This window comes from Equus asinus, chromosome 22, assembly GCF_041296235.1.
Source record: "Equus asinus isolate D_3611 breed Donkey chromosome 22, EquAss-T2T_v2, whole genome shotgun sequence".
NCBI lineage: Eukaryota > Metazoa > Chordata > Mammalia > Perissodactyla > Equidae > Equus > Equus asinus.
In genome coordinates this window covers 65688040-65710013 of record NC_091811.1, presented here as the reverse complement: position 1 = coordinate 65710013, position 21974 = coordinate 65688040, and the positions used below count along the sequence as shown (strand labels likewise).

At 41.0% G+C, this 21974-nt stretch overlaps 1 protein-coding gene across 1 annotated transcript in view; it reads right to left on the bottom strand.

The window, feature by feature from the left end:
* Nucleotides 1-201: 201 nt before the first annotated feature.
* The window catches only part of HMGA2 (high mobility group AT-hook 2), a 126925-nt gene continuing 105152 nt past the window's right edge, over nt 202-21974 (bottom strand). The window contains exons 4-5 of the mRNA XM_044755775.2: nt 11895-11927; nt 202-353 (exon numbers count right to left, since the gene is read on the bottom strand). Of these exons, the coding sequence (XP_044611710.1) occupies nt 306-353; nt 11895-11927 (81 nt within the window). The 3' untranslated portion in view covers nt 202-305. The remainder of the gene's footprint in view (nt 354-11894; nt 11928-21974) is intronic.

Sequence of the window (21974 nt, the reverse complement as noted above, 5' to 3'; positions counted from 1 at the left end):
CAAACTATTAGTAGGTTAAGAAAAAGAAAACAGTAATTAAAAGTTGCATTGTTAAACTGTGTCCCCTGTGTTTACAGCAGTTTTTCACTAAACCTGGGACTGTGAAGGGATTACAAAGAAGGTGATTAATATAGTCCTTTTTAAGGTTACGTGACTTCTCCCCCCACCCCCACCCCGCGCCCGCCCCGCCCCGCCCCCAGATGAAAGTGGAAAGACCATGCCGAGAGAGTAAGTGGTCACTGCAGTGTCTTCTCCCTTCAAAAGATCCAACTGCTGCTGAGGTAGAAATCGAATGTGGGCGCCCCCTAATCCTCTTCCGCAGACTCTTGTGAGGATGTCTCTTCAGTCTCCTCCTGGAACACACAAAAGGACACGGCCATTAATGCTGGGTGGGTCACACAGCAGTGCTTACAAGCAGTTCACCTGTTTCCACAGCACATCATGCTGGCTTCAAAGCAGCATGCGGAGGATGGGCGGGCCCCTGGTCCCAGGGCTTCTTAAACTGTGACTGAGGAATCAAGCTGTCCTTTTTCCCAGATCAGTCATTAGCCACTGTTGACTTAAGGCTTGACATCATGGGGGCCGGTCAGCAAATTCAACTGTTTGCAGTCCAGAGGACGTCAGGCCCGTGTAAACTTACTCACCAATTAGAGTCTAAAAGAAATGGGTAAGTTTTTCCCAACAGCATGCCAGTCAACAGGTTTAAAAACTGGCGTACGGCTAAGAAAAATAAAGGCGTCGTTTCTTAAGGCATAAAGAGACCTGTTCTCCAGATATTGGTAGTGATAGCTGAGTCCTGTATAGTGTTGACTAGATGCTTTTAGAGATGGTCTGTTATTAGGCCCATTTTACAGATGAGAAAGTCAAGGCCCAGGAAGTAATGTGCCCCAAGTTCCAGGGGGCAGGGCCAGAATCTAGGCCGAGTTAGATAGGTGCCAGAACCTGTGTGTGACCCTGACACGGCTGCCACCGTGCAGAGGCAGCAGAAGCGAGGCCTGAAAAAGACTGCAGGAGCTGATGACTAACTTCCTTTCTAAATCGATTTCCTCGTTCTTGTATTTATTAAAGTCCATTTTGAGACAATGACCAAAGTTTGACACAAGTGCTCAATCTCAATAGTAAATACACATCGACCAAACATTTAACGGGGGTCTGGCCAAGCAGAGAAAACCTAATATATCTGTTTTTGCAGGGCCTCCTCTTCATATAAACCTAATTCCTCCTTCTCTTTTCCTTTTTCTGATTCCCTCTGGCTCCGGAATTCACTGGAGTCTCTGCAAGCCGGCCTGAGCCGCACGGTGCTCTCTCCTTTTGCTTATTTAACAAATGTGCAGCAAGTTTCAGGACATGGGTGGTAAAGCGGAGACAATAAACATTTCTGATAAAAGCGTCGTTAGGGAGAGGATGATTTTTATCAAATGCTGCACACTGTCTCCTCAGACGGCATGTGAAAAAGATCTGGGAAAAGAAGTAAACATTTACTCCCGCAGCAAGCCGAGCCCCTCTAAGAACGGCCAGCTTAAGACAGCTTCGAACAGTCTTCATAGTTGAAGAGATTTGATTTTCCACATGGCTTCATTTTGTCTGGGTGGCTAACTGACACAATTTATACCTCGCTTCCTTTCCCAGGTCACTACAGTACGCCATTCAGAGAGCACGCCTTGAAGCCCGTCTGCGTTCTATGACCACACTCCCATTCATTAGTGTTTGAAACACTTCAGCTGTGAAGGCGCTCCTAAACGCTCCCATGTGTGACGCTTTTGCGTAAAAGCAGCAGACGGGATGGAGGAAGCAGGCGCTTGCACACTCACATGAACGCACACACACATACGCTCACGCTCACACTCTGTCCCCGGCTTTAATCGCGGGCCGCCGCTTCCTGCAAACCCTCTGCAGAAGGTTTCAAACCTTCTCTTCCCCCCCCCCCACCCCCCAAGACCGAGAGAGCTGTAAATCCTGGGAATAAACACACATACAAATGAATGGATTACAGCTTAGAAAATACAACCCCAGCAGCATCAAGTCATGAGATTTCACACCGGTTTTGTTTAGTCTGCTTCGGGTTATGTGGGAAATGTGGAACGTATGAAACCACCTCCCCTCTGCTCCCAACCCCCAAACTGCGGGCTTCGCATATCCAAGCGGCAGGTTTACACTGCTGGATTGGCCTCAGGCCGTGACCCTGAGATTCTCTTCGGAGTCCTGGCCACAAAGGAGGATGTAGCTCGATCAAAGGCATGGACCGACGAAAGACAGACGAGCTGAGGTTCAGCGGCCCTTTGACCTTGTCTTTTCACTTAATATTTAAATTCCAGAAAGTCGCTAAGCGCTTTGGCAGATACACTCTTCATCTGCCCCCAGATGACTCACTTCTCATCGTGACATGAGGTGTGGACCTGGGTTAGTCCCCTGAAACGGACCACAGCATAAAGGCCAGCAGGTACATTTTATTCTTTCTTCTCGTGGCTAACAAATTCACAGAACTCAGTCAAGACGGAAAACCTCCGGGATCTAGCTGGGATTCTGCCATTTCGAACTGCTCCATCTTTCTATACTATCTGGAAACCAAAGGGCTTTGAAGGAAGGAAATAGAATTTTCAGGCCATGAACTTACAAAGACCTTGCAGTAGATGGAATGTGATCGGCTTTTCAAAACATTCCCAGAAACTCTGCTTGATCTGAGCTCTTGAAGCTCCTGATATGTAAGTGGTTTATTCAAATCCCTTAGACACAACTCAGCTGAAAATGATGGTCCCTCATATTGTTTCCTTTACTTAACAGTTCTTAACTCAAGATGGATAGTTGTTTTATTACTGTATCTTTCCGCTGACCTTGAAATTCTTCTGCTTGTGGCTGTCAATTAGTACTGGGACGTAACTAGGATGTCAGAGGGTGGGAGCCTCACGCCCGTAAGCTCTTGGAGGTAATGGGGCTCTCATATGCTCAGAACGAGGGTTTTCTCGAATGTCTAGCTAGCGAAGAGCTCTTTCTTTTTGGCATATCGCTGACAGGCCACCCTCCAAAGGACGGCATGTCTGCCAAGCAGATGACGTTAGTGGGGCGTGTGGCACTTCTCATCTTTGCCAACCTCAGCTCTCACCTTTCCAGCGACTTGGCCTTTTGCTACAGGTGTGGTTGCTGTGACAAAAGTGTGTGTCATTAAGAGAAGAAAAATCCTCGGTGTCAGTAACGAAGATGAAGCCGGAAAACCCACCCTCCTCTTCCCTAAGCGTCCCAGCCGCCAGCCTTCAAAGGGGTCCCATTTGTGGTGCAAAGAGTAGACAGAAACCGGTGATGGAGGGAATAAGCCACTGGCTCAGACGTCCCCAAGGAATCGATTTCTGTTGCAGAGAAGTTGGTAGGGACCCCTGAGAGTCAACCCCCTTCAGGAACTTAGAAGACACTGCCACTTACTCTTGACAGTAGCTTGCACCTTGAAATATTTGTTTAAATTGCTTCATGTTTGCAACATACGGCCAAAGCATCTTTGAGCTTGAGTGGCCCTCCTGAGCAGTTCTGAGGCAGTAAGATTGAAACCCTGTAGCCAAGAGTTACACAGACCTCATTAGGGGCTAGTGAGCGAGGTGGGAAGGCCAAATGGCAGCGAGGCGGTTTACTGTTGGAATGGGGCTTCAGGAATGCAGGATAAAAGGACTTTTGCAAGTGGAAGTGCACAGTGACATTTTTATGAGCACCAGCCACTAAGACCTCTAAACACTGAGCAGTGCCCAGCCATTCACATGGTTCCTTTACAAAGACAACCGGGGCTGCACCACGCCGGGCGGAACTGGCAAGCTTTTCTGGCAGAAAACTGATGAGAGGGAGAGAAAGTGGGCAGAGTTGGAGAACTGTATTTTTATTATGACTATTGGAAAATTGCACTCGTTTAGCTTTAGTTTTTCTTTTGTTCATGAAAAAAGGAATTTAATAAATGTAACTCTTTCATTGCTTTAGTTAAGCTTGGAGAAAACCGCAGTAAAACCTAGAAATGCAGTTTGCATGTCTCTCTTCTTTTAATTGGGTTCAGCACAGTGCATGTGGTAGACGCCTTTAGGAAGACGTCTGCTAACTGATGAAAAAGGAGGAAGAAGACAGCCCATTATCCACCTCATCCCCTACTGCCTGATGGGATTTTCAAATGTCTTCAGAGTTTCATCATGGCTCTCCCCACACAGACACGAGTGGGGGTAAGCGCTGGAGGGAATTCAGTATTTAACGCAAGCGCGGCAGCTCTGGGTTTAATTTTCAGATGCAGACTAAACAGCAGGTCTGTAGTGGAAGGGAGGCCAGGGAATTCCAAATGGAACCAGGAAATGGAAACACTCTCCCTGCAAACGTGAGGAGTTGTGTCCCCACGATGGCCCTCTTTGTGTGTAGTAAGGAGGGCAGAATCACAGAGGTCCATGTCCGTTCTCACAAGTCCTTATTTCTTCTCCTTGATTGCAGAGAATTCTGCAACTCTTTTAATATAAAATGCTGCAGGCTAAAAATGCGTTTGTAATTTAAGCTATCTTGCCAATAAACCTACAAATACCTGGTAATCTAGAAAGAGCAATTACTGTGTAATAACATATTCTTTTTGTCATCCTAATATGTTCAATTCCTTCAGGGCTCAGAATGACACACTTAAGAGTTGTTTGTGTCCATGAATGCCTCGAGCCAGTCCTGTCAGAATAGAAATACTGGGCTCTCCTCCTGAGCAGCACTGACCAGGAACCAATTTTTCAAGTTCCATCTGCAGCTAAGCGACCCGCAAGACCACAACGCTGAGTTTTTCTATTTCTCTGTCAGATATTTTAATTTAAAATGGATCGGGGCTGTTTTACTTAATGGAAATGATTATCTCCTCCAACTAGGAAAACTTTCCATCTGATTTTTTAAAAAACATGTTTAATGGAACATATATAAACCATATAATCTGGCAAGTACAAGGGATGCTGGTGGAAATGCTAGGAGGGAAATATGTTTTTCAAAAGACTTAAGAAGTTGGGATATTTATGGCAATTGTACCCCACCTTTTCTTTATTTTAGCTTTATGCACATAAAAATATATGAGCATCAGGACTACTTTGCATGTGTTACCATCAACTTGATAAAGACAGTTTTAAGTTCTTACCCGGGGATGTTTAAAGCAAAGAAGGTGGATCCTAGATGTCACTGTCCACAGGCACCACCCTGGCATTGACAGGTTGTGTGACTTGTACCCTATTCCCACTGTGTCAGAGCAGCAAGAACACCCATCCAGCTGCCCAGTAGGGTATGAGCAAAAATGTGACCACCAAGAGGGAAAACTTTGAAAAAGAGTCAAAATCCTGTAAGACTATAGTGCAGAACAGTGCTAGTTAATTACAGTTACTCAGCCTGTGTTTATTTCTTTACCTGCAAGTCAACGACAGATTGTTGAGAAGGAAAAAACATTATTAAACAGTGCCTCCAAAAGAAAAGAAAATACGACATCTTACATTCCTAAAACGTACTCCTGCCTGCCTCGTTCCTGCCCTCGGTCAGAGTTCCATCACTGAAAATACTGCGAACAGAGGTAACATTCATCTCCAGAATACTACAAATTTCTTTTCTGGGATGAAGGGCTATTTAAAAATATCTTCAGAAGGGAGTTACATTATTCAGGTGGGGAAAACATTTTATGTATAAAGTAATCGCAATTCTCAGGATCCCGTGAGACACGATTTCTGAGGACGGTGAGTTTGATCAGTTTTCCATGCCAGTTCTAACTCTTATTGAGGCAGCCTCATGTTTAGAAAATAACTAAATATACAACAGCAAAAGGATTTTTCTATGAAGGAAATATTCAGAAGAGGGAAATTTATTCCAGCATTTCCAAAACTGTTGAGGAATTGCAAAGTAGTTTTTAAAAATGGTTAGGTTAAAGGCTGCTTAATGATTATATTCCCGACGTGTTTATTGATGACAGAGACTAGGAGAAAACTTTCTCTTTGTTTTCTATGTGTATAAAATTTTGCATAACTGTTCTATTTGTTGCCAAGGAACAGAACATTTCTGGATTTTAATCGCTATTGCACTGTTTTTCATTTTCCTGAGATAGGACATTTGAATAAGATGAAAATACCAATAATAATAGTAAGTCAACAAATAATTATTCAGTAGACATGTCCAGCAAACACTTCCTGTGTGTAAAGGAAGTGCTTGGAAAAAGCAACATATTTCTATTCACACATTAGGAATTTTCTTAGAAAGACCAGGTTTTAAAGCCAGTTACTATTTATTCATATTAATTTGGGGCAGCAGCTTTGGATAATAATAAGAAAGTCTATGCATTGAATAAATAATTGGTTTTTATCTAATTCACTTCAAAATGCAGAGGAAAAGCATTCTGCAACCTGCATAGGAAAAGGAGGCAGACACTGCCATTTTATTTTTAGCCAAATCCATAGACTTTACCACACAGTTAAAAACAATCATTCTTTTAAAAAACTTCTATAGGAAATCTGTCGAGTCCAGAAACACTGAATTTTGTCTTTTGGAGTTTTATATATTTCCCTAAATTGAGTGACGTTCTTTCACTTCTGTTAGAAGTTTAGGTCCTATCTATAAGATATTTCCTATCAAGAAAGAGCTGACTTCACCTTGCCAATATTCCCTTATTACAACTGCTGGCTAAGCTAATTACTTCATGTGTTTATAGTTAATAATAATTTTGATATGTTTCCTTTGCCCTGTCCCTGTGCTGTTCTATCCTTGAGCTGCTTTATTGTAAGAGAGAGATGTTGGGTTCTCCTTTGCTCTCCTTTTCCCCTTGACCTTTGCAATATCAGAGGTCAGGGGTTAAATCAAAAAGGATTTCCCACACAACAAAGCAGTGCCACTCAGAGAGGGCTTTGATATAATTCTCCTTGTTTTGCCAGTCGGTACCAAACATTCACTGGTCCACAAAATGTTTTACCAGCTTGAAATTAATCAATCGATCAATGAATCAGTCCTCTCTATGACTTGGGCGTGCAAATCACCATGCTCCCCGAGTGAGGAGAAGAGCGACTGCTTGCAGGTCTGCTTCATTGTGAACTAGTTACTGCACTGGCCAAGGTGCCACGGAAAAGATGAGTGTTACAGGGAGAATGCTCTCCTCTCTCCCTTCTTTCTCCTCCATGCGTCTAGACTAAAAGCCCCCAGTACAAACGCCTTCTTTGAGAACAAGAAGCTGACTGCAGTTCATCAACTTGCTTGTCCCAAAATGAAATCTCTCATTTTGCTCCAAACAATGTTTAGGTTGTCTGAAATACAAACATCCTTAAAACTGCCCTTGAAGTCTCTGTGCAAACATTCCACTTTTTTTTTAAGGGGGGAAAGTCCCATGATAACCAAGGCATACTGAGACTTCTTTGCCCTGGTGCACACCACCCACGGAAGATGTTATTCGCAAGTAACAACTCTATTTCGAAACAGAAAGCTTTGTTTCCAGTCTTTTAGAAACTGAAGACTTTCCAGTTGCCCCATTGGGAAATTGAAAAGGAGCAGGTTTATACCTGTCTTAGCCGCTCGAGGTGGAGCTTCCCAGCCCTGGACGACAATGAGGGATTGGGTTGAAAAGAAGGAGAACTGTTAGGAGTTTTAAAACCTGTTTTCCCTTTGGGCAGGGCCCAGGTGAGGAAAAAAATGCCTGAGTTATATATAAGGAGTCACTTCTCATCTCCACCTTCAAAGGGGGAATCAAGGAACAGGAAGATCTCTGAGAAACCAGCAAGATCTCGTGAGAGGTCTGAGATGGACTGAGATTTATTCTCATCAAAATAAACACTTGAGAAAGAAACTTCCCTGACAATAATAATAACTCAATGCTTTTCATAAAAACAAGTGTCCACAACAAAACCCACTACTATCTCCTACCAAAGTTAAGAATGTAATCCATATGGCTGAGAATTCAACTGCTTCAAATTACTAAAAAACTAGGAAATTAGCTAATTTCTACTTATTACTTATTTTATCACTTTAAGTGAAATTATAGTAGAGTTACTTCGTAAGCTTTGTTGTCACTGGTTTGGAAATCCAAAAAAAAAGTTAATGTGAATATTGCAGATTTTTCCCTTTAGATTTTGGAGACTTTTAATTTCCCCAGTAGGATGACGGGACAGACTTGAGGTCCGCAGCTAACGGCCCTTAGCGGACTTTCCAAACAAGCCCCTGCAGGAGGGCTTCCCTTACATCCTTATTCCTCTCTACACACATGTATTTATATACACAAACACAAATCTAGATTTTGAGATTTATTATAACTGAATTTGTCTCCTCAGAATTAATTTTGCTGCTTCATATCCCAGTTTCAAGAAGTGACATTCTGGAGGCCTTCACGAGGTTTCAGAATTCGATGGCATCAGGACACTTTACAACAGTCTTTGTAATCTCACATTCATGTGACACACGTACAAGAAGAGTGACTCTGAGTGCTTTAGGATGTAGCAATGACCATAAAATTTCCCCTTTAGTTAAAAAAAAGAATCCTTATTTTAAAAACATGCAGTGAAAACACGAGGTCCAACAAGAGAGTAGTTTTGAACTAATTAGCATTCTAGAATTTTCAAGAACTTAAATCTCTAGAAATGAAACACATAGCATCCCAAAATAAGTCAGAACATAATAATACTCCTTGGAGTTTATATGATTGTGGATCTCTCAAAAGGTTCTTGGGAATAAGGGAAGAGGCGTTGTGAGGATCCCATTTCACGAATGGATAAATAGGGTACAGAGAGATGAATCTGCCCAGCAATGGGGCTAGAAAGCACAACCTAGGTCTCCTTACACACTGTTGCACCCTTTTCTTTAGACATAAAATATTTAATTGTGCTAAAACCTTCACCACCTCAAAACGAGATCTGGATGTAACCCCTCGAGTACTGCGGATGAAGAAGGGATCGGGGCCTGAGTTAATCCAGACTGCCACATGGAGAAGCCATCTGGGAGGGTATTTGGAAAGAAACACATGGGAAAGGAAGAGATTTTTTTGAATGTAGTGTAAAATTTAACATTCTCCTCCACGAACTTCGATGGAGTCCCCATGTTTATAGAACTCATCACTGTCCTCAGACAATACAGATTAGGAAGACGAATGAGCTCATGTTCTTTTTTCTAATTCCGAGTCTGAACGCTCCTTTCAAGAGCAAATCGGGAGCAGGGTCTGCAAAACAGCCACAGTGATCAGTGAAGACCAACCCAATCCATCTGTGGCTTCTTTGACAGTCCTAATTCTCTTGGGAAAAAATTTATGATTTCACTTACATCATTTCTTGGTGTATTACTGCTCAAGTTGTAATCAGTTTCAGCCACATTGATAGTCTCTACCTATGATTTATTTGTTTCTGCCTCTCTACTTTTGAATATGCCGTTCATCTCACCTATAATATCTTCCTTTCTTTCCCCTAATTTGTGTCTTCATTTTCCCTTCTGCAACTAAACAACAACAAAATCAAAACTCTTCTGGGAAGCATTCCCTCCAGTAACACATGGCACTCTACTCACTCATATCCATATCCATCCATATCGCCTATCCCCTGTGTGCCTCACATACATTGACATTCTGTGGTCATTTGCTCAACAAATGTTCAAACCTCTCCCTGTGTGTGTTCATTGAGTATCTTCATCTCTGGCTGCGTATTACAATCACTTGGGGAGTTCACAAAAAATACTGATGCTTGGGTCTCCAGACCACATAATCACAACCACCAAAGAGTGGGGCCAGTGGTGTGTAGGTAAATGTTTAACAACTTGCTCTCCAGGAAAAAAAGTCCTGATTTGTAGTATTTGTCAATTTCCGTGGTGTAAATACTCCCACCATAGTGGGTTTCAAGCTACCTACTTGACACCGCAGAATGCTGAATTTGAAGAGATGCTCACAATTGGCTCATAAGGACTGACTCCAACACATACCACTGGGTAGGGTTCAGGCACAGACATATGTGATACCTATATCTATCTATCTATGTATCAATCTATGTGGCATATATATATACATGGCATATACATGCTGAGATATATACAATAAACATATAAATATACATGGTGAGAGTATATATAATTTATTATATATATGTCATCTCTAGGTGATTCTAATATTCAGCTCAGGTTAAGAAGCCCTGAGCTAGATTACACGTTTCTCAGATGCAGTGACTATGTTTTTGTTTGCCTCATCTTCCCCACAGCACCAAGAACAGAGACTGAAGCAATGCTGTGAACAGACCACATAAGGTTATTAATTTATTGTTCACAGCCCAGGCCGTCGCAGCGAACACTGCAGTATCCTTTGACCCAAATGCACAGAATTATAAATTCACTTTCTCTTGATTTTCTTACTGATGAAGGATGAGAGGCTAAATATATTTGGGATCTCCTACTTAAAAAGTCAATTGTTCATTTATATTTCCCTTTGTTTAATATACTTACCGATACTCAACACTGGCCCCCTACCACTCTCGGTGTCTAGGTATGGGAACAGCCATGAGAATGATTTTTTTCCTGGTAACTCTGCTTTTATTCTACCTGAAGCACACCATTTGAGATAACATGGAGGAATTTTGAGGGCATTATGCTAAGTGAAATAAATCATTCAGAGAAAGACAAATACTGTACAATATCACTTATATATGGACTCGAAAAGAGCTGAACTAATAGATACAGAAAATAGATTGCGGGTTGCCAGTAAAGCACGGTGGAGTGTGGGCAAGTGAATAATTGTTGTCAAGAGGTACAAACTTATTATAAGCTAAATAAGTTTTGGGATTAAATGTAAAACATGGCAACTATTGTTAACAATACTGTATTGTGTATTCCAAAGTGCTACGAGAGTAGATCTTAAAATTTCTTATCAAGCTTTCTTAGTAGCTTCTAAGCTTCTCTCTCAAGCAGCATTTATAAAGAGTAGTAGACACATAAGATTGCCTAGATGGTCTTTCCCAGGGAAGGCAACATTGTCCCAAGGGAACAGAGGGCAAGGTACATTTTTAGAGGCCTTAGGGAAAAGATCCCTTGGGTATTTTAAATTCTATGAAAGAGATCTACAAAGAACTGGGTAACCCATGACCCTGCTTAATAACTGACTCCAGCAGGTTCTGCACAAGACACCCAGACCTCCCGGCGTGTTGTGCAGAAGAAGGGGGCAGCAGGACATTTCTTATACTTTCATAATGGCTCACATACTTGGCAATCATGATTAATTTATTCTTCAGTTCTCTTTTCTTCAAGATATATTCCCCCAATAAACATGATTCTTACGTTTCTGCGTATGGATTATTGTTAGGACAAGGAACTCCAGGTATATGGAACAAGGGAAGCAAAGCTGGGTCCTAATTTTGATGTTGCCAAAGACTTCAGGCTTGGAATCAGCCACTGAAGCAAGACCTGAGAGTTCAGCAATCTACAAAATCAGTAATAACTTAATTTCCCAGTTTCCCAGTCTTCGTGGGGTTGTTTGGGATCATCAAATGTCATGAAATGATTTAATGAACAGATATGTTTCCAGACATGAATCATGAAATATTTTGCAGCTAATAAGACTCAAATCAAGTCAATGGAATACGGATAGTCTGGTATTTGGAAAAGACAAGATTTGATGTTTAGGAGTTGGTAAAACACATGATAAAATTAAACATGGTTTATGTATGAGGAACTGAAATAAACGTTTTATTTTTTAAAGGATTTATATTTGCTTTGCACACTTAAGACCCTGGTCTTTTAGGGTTTTTAATCACACAACCACAGACTATATATTTTTGACTTGTCTGAAGGATACAACAAATTTTCAAGAATATTGCAAGGCTGATGTATCAAAACCAGAAAAATGCTAATTAAAGGTTTAATTTGGGGATTTTTTTTATCAGTTTACTTTTTATATTAATTGGGAGAAAAAAATGATAATGACCATCTCTTACCTGAGCAGGCTTCTTCTGAACGACTTGTTGTGGCTAAGAAAGAAAAGAAAAAATGTTATATTTAAAAAACCCATACATAGTGACAAAAATTAATCACGTGTTTTAAATACAGACGTGTCTGCAACATAAAGAAGAAAATGGCAAGGTTCAAATGGTTTAGCTAAGGTTAAAGGGTGTTTATACATGGTCCCTATATGTTAAGGATATACAATACAGGTTATCTCAATTAAAACAATTCCCAATTAAAGTCTGGCATACATACCAGCTACATCAAAGTAAACTTGCCACTGAATTCACTCTGTTTTTAGTCTGTATATCACAAAACTTGAAGAGTGAAAGGGCCTAATTTATTATTATTATTTTTATTTTTATTTTTTTTAAAGATTTTATTTTTTTTCCTTTTTCTCCCCAAAGCCCCCCAGTACATAGTTGTATATTCTTCGTTGTGGGTCCTTCTAGTTGTGGCATGCGGGACGCTGCCTCAGCGTGGTTTGATGAGCAGTGCCATGTCCGCGCCCAGGATTCGAACCAACGAAACACTGGGCCGCTTGCAGCGGAGCGCGTGAACTTAACCACTCGGCCACGGGGCCAGCCCCTATTATTTTTTTTTTTTTGAGGAAGATTAGCCCTGAGCTAACATCTGCTGCCAATCCTCCTCTTTTTGCTGAGGAAGACTGGCCCTGAGCTAACATCCGTGCCCATCTTTCTCTACTTTATATGTTGTTAATATTTTTTAGTTATTAATGTTTAACATTTTATTATTAATGTTTTTTTCAAAAACATCTTTATTGGGATTTAATTAAAAGTTTTTTAGTATATTCAGAGGGCTGTACAATCATCATCACAATCTAATTTTAGAACATTTTCATCTCTAAAAGAAACCCTGTATCTATCACTGGCACTCCCCATTCCCTCCTGCTTCCCGAGCCACCTTCCCATCCTGAACCGACCACCAATCTACTTTCGGTCTCTATAAATTTGCCTATTCTGGACATTTCATGTAAATGAAATCACACAATATTTGGTCTTTTGTGTCAGGCTTCTTTCATTTAGCATAATGTTTTCTAGGATCACCCATGTTGTAGTTCATTTCCTTTTTATTGCCAAATAATATTCCATTATGTGGATATACTACCCTCTTTTCTTTTCAGGAAGATTAGCCCTGAGCTAACATCACCCACCAATCCTCCTTTTTTTTTTTTTTTCTGAGGAAGACTGGCCCTGAGCTAACATCCATGCCCATCTTCCCCTACTTTATATGTGGGATGCCTGCCACAGCATGGCTTGATAAGCGGTGTGTAGGTCTGCACCTTGGATCTGAGCCAGCGGACTCCAGGCCGCCCAAATGGAACGTGGAAACTTAACCACGGGGCCACTGGGCCAGCCCCTATACTACATTTTTTTAATCCATCCACGATTTGATGAACATTTGGGTTGTTTCCACCTTTTGGCTATCATGAATAATGCTGCTATGAACATTCATACATAAGTTTTAGTGTGGACATGTTTTCATTTCTCTTGGGTCTATAGCTTGGAGTGGAATTTCTGGGTCATACAGGTAACTCTATGCTAAGCTTTTTGAGGAGCTGCCAGTTTTCCAAAGCAGCTGCACCATTTTACATTCCCACCGGCAATGTATGAGGGCTCCAATTTCTTCACACACATGCCAATACTTGTTATTGTGATATCCTACTGGGTGTGAAGTTGAACATCATCATTGTGGTTCTGTTTTGAATTTCCCTAATGACTAACGATGCTGAGCATCTTTTCATGTGTTTGTTGGCCATTTGTATATCTTCTTTAAAAAAAATGTCTACTCAGGGGCCGGACTGGCGGCGCAGCGGTTAAGTCCGCACGCTTCACTTCAGCAGCCCAGGGTCTGCGGGTGCGGACCTATGCACAGCTTATCAGGCCATGCTGTGGTAGGCGTCCCACATATAAAGTAGAGGAAGATGGGCACGGATGTTAGCTCAGGGCCAGTCTTCCTCAGCAAAATGAGGAGAACTGGCGGCCGATGTTAGCTCAGGGCTAAAGAAAAGTCTATTAAAATCTTTTGCCCATTTTAAAATTTGTCTTTTGATTACTGGGTTGTAAGAGTTATTTATATAGTCTGGATACAAGTCCCTTATCAGAATATGATTTGCAAATATTTTTTCCCATTCTCATTCTCCCATTTGGTTTGCTCATTCTCTTGATGCTGATTATCATTTGCAGAATATTTTGTTATATCTATATCTATATCCATATCTATATCTATTTAATTGTGTATGCAGAGGAGACTCCTCTTTTGAGTGAAACACCTAAGGGAACTTTTTTCTACCCAGCCTAAATTAATTTTCCAATAATTACAGAATTAGAAAAATATTTAACTTATTCTTCAGTATTGCGAAAGGTGGATTTGAAGCCCAAGCTTTTTGCTGGATCCCTTCCATATTCACTCTCCAGTCTGAATGTAAGCCTTACTTATTCTATGGCTACATCACTGAGATTTGCGAATACAACTGAGCCGCTCTGACGTGGAGAGGGGCCTGCTCTCATGCTACAAATGAAAGAAATAAAATCGCTACAGTTCTTCCAAACAACAGAAGGTAGGGCAAAGCCACCACATCATGGAGGGGGAGAACTCTTATTCATTGTCCTTCCTTTCAGAATTCCTGGGATGGCGTGATGTCTTACTGCTGATGTATTAAACATGTTATATGAAAATCATCAGAGCTTTTTTTTTTTTAAAAAAAGGTAAAAATAAAAGAAATGACAAGATACTTCCGTTCACTGAAAAAAAGTTCTTCTCTTTGACTTTAAATCACAGTAGAGATGAGATCATAAAAGCCCAGGTTTTGAGATGATGTTTTCTCCAGGCGGAATCGAACCAAGGACGATTAGGACTTACTGCCTCTTAGGATTCAAAAGTGTGTGCTAAGAGAGTATTCATTTCAAAGAGTCATTTGTAAGAACAGACTGCTTTTCTTCCTTCTCTTTTTTCCTGCCGATTACACCTGTACACATGTTTATTCCCAAACCGTTTCAAATCCCCACACATTCTTGCAGGCTGACTGCTTCCTACTGCTCAGAAGTCCCCCTCCCTTTCTGGCCGAGGATCCCGCATTCATGTGACTCCTGCACACTGTGGGGCTCAATGAGATCCTCTGAGAGGCCTGCCAGCTCACCCAATTTTCCATGAATTAGGTCCTGACACTTCAATGAGGGGAAAGACAATGTCTGAAACTCTGCCAGCCCTGGCTCCCGGCCTAGTCCGTGTCACAGAACTTCTACCAGCTGCCCTTCCACACAGCACTTCATACTTTTCAGACCACCAAACAAACAGACCCTTGAATACTCTCAGTGCGGGTTGGGGTTACGGCCGCCAGGATGTTTTCCCAGCCGCTGGCACCCAGTGGTTCCAATCTGTGCCGGGAAAGTTTTCTGTTGTTGTTATTTTGTTTTGTTTTTATTTTTATGAATGGCTTTGATAAAAAATGCAGACGGAAGCATAATACTACTGCCATTCATAAAAAGGGAAAGGAAACACTGCTGTCTGGAAATCTTTTGGGAAACACCAAACAAACTGCAAGTCTTCTCTCTTCCTTGCGGCATCTCCTAGCTTAGAACTAAGTGTTGATCCCTAGAAACCAGTCGCCCGTAGGATTCTCGTCGTGAAAAACACGGATGACCACTTTATTTTTATAAGAAGAACCGAATAATATCTACTACGCATATTAATCCTTAGTGTGGTTAGCAATATATTTTCCTGCACCTTAATAAACGAGTAATATTTTGCCCATGTACTTCCCATATACAAGCGAAAATCCTTTCTACTTTCACCATCTGCCCCTCTGTGATAGGAAGGACCCAGGCCTTATTATTTCCATTTGCTCCTGGGGAAACTAAAGCAGAGGGAACTTAAATAACTTCCCTGAGATCATTTTCTGAACCTAAAATGACTGAGTCCTCCAAGGCTCTTAATTGCCTGTATAATTCCCCGAGGAAACCTCCTCACCCTTAAAAAAAAACAAAGGAAGTCAGATCTGGATGCATCCAGGAGGAGAAGCTATACTCATGGCCTTGAGTTCTACCCGCAGAGTCACCTTCTTCGGGCTCTCTCAGGATTCCTCCCCCCCGACCCCCACCACCACTGCAGCAGGGCCCAGGTCTGATTGTCCTCAGTTGCCAGTGAAAAGTGAACCCCAGGGGGCGAGAATGAGGCCCACAGCATCCAGCGGCCCTCCATCCCCAGGAGATTCTTCCCACCGTTTCCACTGTGGAGGGTCTGAAGAAGTCCCTTTTAAAGGCGTGGATTTCATAATGACTGTTCCATTGAACAGATGGCAAAGCCCTCCGAGTTGCTTATTTAGACAATCATGATGATTCCACTTCTCAATAGTCTGTGCCCTGGCGAGTTTATACATTGAGCACACTTTGTTGACCTGGCATGTAAACTTCTCGGGGCGCTGAGATTTTAAGTTCCTCATGTTATGAGATTGTTACACCTTTCAAATAGCTCGCAATAAAAATCTCTCATTCTACTGTTGCATTTAAACTTCTAAAATACAGTGGGTGAAAGGGAGTTTTCTCTCAGAACAAAACACACCACCACCAACAAAGGACTCTCAAGAAATGCTTTGGATTAATAGAATATTAAAATAAAACTGTGAGGGGAAGTAAAAGACCCCATCAATGGAATGTATCATGTGAAGATCAAGAAGGGACCCCTCTAACCATATGGGCTCAGCGTGTAGGTTACTTCTTATAAAAGACCAGCCCAGCAAATCAAAAGTACGATCTTTAAGCAAGTAAATATTATTGTTAAAGTTTGTAAACAGCTTGATAGCACATATAAGAAAGTACAAAGAATACAACAAAGAACATAACTTTGGATTTCTGAGATCATTCAGCAAATCACTATTTCTCCAAACGAAAGGGAAAAAGTTATTGAATTTTTAATGTCCACAGAGTATTTTGGTTTTTAAGATTTTGTAGGGGAACACATGTGTAGGAAATGGCCTGCCACTCCATCTATTTTAGAATAATTAAGGGGCTCCCCAGCCCTCCTGAGAATCCAACCTATGGTTCCAGGGAGTCTTGGTATTTTAAAGCTGATGCTTAGACAGCTAAGCCACCCCTTCTAGCAGCACTGAAAGAAAATCCTTCCTAACAAAGGGCCTAGATCTTACTAGTTTGAGTTAGTACTAATCTAAACATTAAATGAAAAGAGTCTTGAATTGGGCTTACTAATTCGATTTTTTAAAGAATGAGGCCCAACGTACAGTAAAGTAAGGATGATCGCTACGCAAAGGGTCACAAATGGACCTTTGAAGGAAAACAGCCCTTTGTTTGGATCTCTGTGCAGATGGGTCTTTTGGTTTCATGTCGGCAGCAGAATTTTAATCTATTTATACCCTTTTGTTTTTTTGCCAGCCAGTAGTAGGTGGTTTTGCCCACTTTGTTTTAAAATCATAAGACCATTCTTCAATCCAGAGGTAATTCTGTCCCCTAGCACAATTTTTTTTCATGTAGACTGTTTTTCATACTCATAGCACTATACGGTAAGAGAGAGCTCCTAATTATTTACTAAAAAAGAATTTAAAAACCCTCAAATGAGAATTACATTTAGAGGCTTTTCACGTCTCACAAAATAACATCTCACAGGATAAGCCCGGTTATTTGAAATTTTAAGTTAAATATGGTCTCGCACTAAAAACATTTGCTAAAAGGATATTTGTTTTTAAACTTCCAAAAGAGCCCTTTATGCCAAAGTCAGCTCACTGAAATAGTGGGGTTTATGATCATGTTGGTATCCAGCTTCATGTTCCGCCTGAACTGACTGATGAAGCCATCCCCAAAACTTGGAGAAAGTTTCAACAAATAAATCAACCTATTTGCTCAACTACCTCGACTGCTTTTTGGGCCAAACTGATTACTTATTTATAGTAAAAAGTATCAAACAATTTGACTAAGTAGACACTGCTCAGATTCTAGACAAGTAATTCTCCAGTCTCTACACACCCACTCCACACCCAGCCATGAGCCATGAAGGCCAAGAGCAGTGTCGTGTTGTGTGGTGCACATTGTGACGGTTCTTTTTGACTTGTGGTTTGAACAGTATCCTTTGTGACCCTCTGTCATAAGTAGTTTAAAGGCTCAAAAGAGGACCTTTCTCTCTGTATATAACCACTCACCAAGATTCACTTTCATTTATGTGCTGAGAAGTATGCTTTTCACCTCTGAAATCTCACAGTGCTGCTCTGAATATATTTTCTTTAAATGTGACATTAACCCAACTGGAGGGAGATTACCATCGTCAAGAATGAAAGTTCTTTCCTGCCTTTCATGAAATGATGTCATCAACACACTTGTTCATGGTGCTCTGGATTTATAGTTTTAAAACTTCAATATTCCAGAATCCAAGATTTATGTTTGGGTCCCTTAAAAAATGAACTTCATGCTCTATAGGTTTCGAAACATTTTTTGAAAAAGCAGAAGAACCTCTCCCTCATCTTTTACAAATCAGATCTTACGTGGGAATCAGACAAAATGGTACTTCTGATAGGACTGTAGATGCCTCATTCACAGGACCTCCAACCCATTCCGGGCCCCCCCAGGGTGCCCCTGAGGCCCCTCAGTGGAACACTGAGAGCTCCAGGGAAGGTCAAGGAAAGGTCTCTGATCTCTAGATGCGAATCCTCCATCAGGCCTGTATCACCAGGATGGGTGGAGGAGAGCAACTTCACAGCATTCACTCAGTGTGACTTATACTGTTAGGCTGAACCACACGAACACGAATTTTTGTCAGTCAAAACCAGTCAACTAGTATCAATTTCAAATGGTTTAACCTAATTGAATCAAGGTAAGGTGATCCTTCTTGCTAATTCTGCTATATAATTTTTGTGATTTGTCATTAGGCTATGTCAGCCAACAGACTATTGTACTTTCTGGGCACCTAGATCCTGCACTCAATTTCCCTGCTTACTGCTCTTCCTCCTGGGTCCTGACCCTTCCACTTATCTGCCAAAGGCTGCCAGCCTCTGCGGTGGTCTGAGGGATTTGCCCGTACCAGGGGTGATGTTCCAGTTTGCTCATTTATTCTGCAGTCCTCTTCCAGAGCACCATGGCTGTCTTTGTGACCTTCTAGCTAACTTCTCATACCCACTCCAAGCCCTTCTGAATGATACGTCCTCATTGGAACCGGACGGCTGGAAGAATCTGCATATAACAATTCTGAGTGGATACTCAGAGAAGCTGCGAATGAAAACTGTGACTTCTAATTCAATTTAAAATGAATGGTCAACTCTCAGTTAGTGACACCCATAGAGGGGCTCTGAGTTCAGGGTATTCTGACTAACACCAAGTGGTTAAAAGCAACGCTTTGGGTAATTAGATAGGAAGATGTGTCTGAAGTTTGAAGAATCTATTTCAGATCAAATGCGGGGCAGCAATGTGAGGATGACACTCAGCTGTAGCTACTCAAAGCCCATCTCTATTGCACATACCGCTCTTAATGGGCTGGGAGTCTTCCTGTGTTAACGACTCCCCTAATTCAGAATGGCCCTGCCCACTCGTTGGTGGGAGGCCGAGGTAAAGAGGAGAAACCATCCACCATGAGTAGCTAGTGACAATTTTCCTTCAGCCTAGAAAAAGCCTGGGTTGGGTCATAGCCTCTATTTCTTGGGCCTCCTGCATGCACTTAGAGATGACGGGACGATGTGTGTACACATGCAGCCCCGGATGGTTACAATTTGACAGTAACATCTAGCCCTTCTAGTGCAAAGAAGATTTTGTACCAAGTCTCCGAAGAAGTGATAAATCCATGGGGAGTTTTGGCAAATCTCTGGAATTTCTGCTTGGTACTGGGGAAAAAGGAGGTGTTCTTTATATTCTACTCTGCTTGGTTTTACCCTTAGACTTTAATGCAGAAGACAAAAGTAAGCATCATTTCCAAAGTATTTATTGGATTATTATAGCAAAGTCCCCTCACTGTGCCTGGCCTCGCATCATCTGCTCAAGGATCAGAATAGCCACAATCTGCTCTAGTTAGCGTGTATTCACATCAGCCTGCATGTGTGTGCCAATGAGCCACAGGAGTTCGCACGAGAAGAGATCTGAGATCCTTCTGGTTTCTTTCAGACACCTTCAGAATGGACGGGAAAGAGCAACAGCGAACCCTTTAAAAATCCCAGTGTCCTGATTAGTTTCAAAAGCCAATCTTCTATCATCTGACCCGATGAAGTCATTCATTGGCTCATCAAATTCTAATTATTTGATAAACTATATGTCAGACGGGGACTGGGTACAAAACGAATAAGAAAGGTTTCCTGGTCTTAAAGAGCCTAGAGTCTAAAAGGGGAGACAAATGAGGAAATGGATATTAGAGTACAATGTGCAATTTTAGATTAATTTTTTTCCTATGCTCAATACAACCTCTTCTGTTCAGTGTAATCTTAAGTGTGGAGAGGCGTGATCATCAAATATAGAGAAGAATAAGCGTAGGAAAGAAGAGATGACTGTTTTTCCCCTGACAGGGAAAATGAGAAAGTAGAGATAAGTTCACTGAAAAAAAAAATTGCCAGAAGAAATCTGAAGACTTGAAGTAGAGGAAAAGTATCTTTTCTTCCCCAACAAAAAAACACAAGTGGAAAAGACATTTTCTTTATTTTCACTTTGGAAAGTCAAAGATTATAACTAAGCTTTAAGAAAACCAGAAAACAAAACAGAAAAAGATGCAGCTATGGGGGTAACGCTGTCAAAACCATGGTTAGTTTTAAAGTGATACTTCAGTGGGCTCCTGAATTACAGCATTTAATAGGCATTTTTATTTCACGGAGGATGGCCGCGCCTAGGGGATAGAAAGCATTCTGAAGTGAACAGTCACACACAGGTGGGGTAAAGGAATACATGGTCTCAGGAGTCGACTTTTCATCTCAATTTTTATGATTCTCCAAGATTTCGGGGGCGGGGGGGGGGGAATTCACCCTTAGGCAAAGAAGCTGAGCGAAAATTGTGAGATTAATGTTACTTCATAGAAAAAGAGTTAATCTGTTTCACCCCTATTTCCTTAGCCTGCAAGTATTTCAACAGAAACATTGCATATTTTTTAAAGGCTCAAATTATTTATTTATTCTCTTTCCATATTTCTTTTTCTCTGTATATCACCATTCACAAAACTCGTTCCCTTTGCGTATGCACACATGGTTAACAGCACCCAAGTAAAATGAATAAATATTTGAAACACCATGCTGCTGGGTTTGAACAAATCAAATACATATGCATAGATGCCATGCAGCAAGTTCAAACTTTAGCTAATGTCAACTTCAGCCAGATAGAAAGACTAATGTCCCATAAGAGATGAAAGTAGCCATCTATGAGATAATGAGAATGAAATTATCTGCTATTGAAGATGAGCAATAATTAATACTTCAAATACGTTGGTGACATACTTGGAAGTTCATTTAAGACATAACACATTCTTAACATTAGACTGATATTCAGATAGTGGTTATATTAAATGGGATTTGGACTAGAACTATACACACCCAATTTTTCACGTAACACGTATATCTTTTCTTGTGTGCTTGTCCATATGCTTATGGTAGAAATAATGTGATTTTTAAAGTCCTTCTGCTTACTTTTATTCTAATGAAAGAGATTTAGAATCAATACTTGGAAAATTTCTTTAGTTTTAAGAACATTTGTCCAGGTCTTAGACCAAAACATTTAAAAATGGTTTCACAAAATGACTCGAGTATCCAGTATTTCCCAGCAGCTACAACAGTTACACATGGAAACTGAATTTAAAACGCTGAATCATGATTTTAGGCATTTCCTTTCCTTAAGGAAAGAGTCAGTAAATTTATTTGTAATCTCTTATGTTCTCAAGGACTACAAAGGGATAGTTTATGGGTTGAGAGCTCTATGATACTTAACTGAGTCATATCTCTCCTACAACCCTAATTTAGTAGTATTTTCTTGGCACTAGTTTAGGGCTGACTTTAGCAATTGAGTTGTTTTCCTTGGAGGAAGTTTAATATTCAATCCGAGAAATGTTAACTATTCCCGAACATTAGCTTATGCTCTTTAACTTTTTAA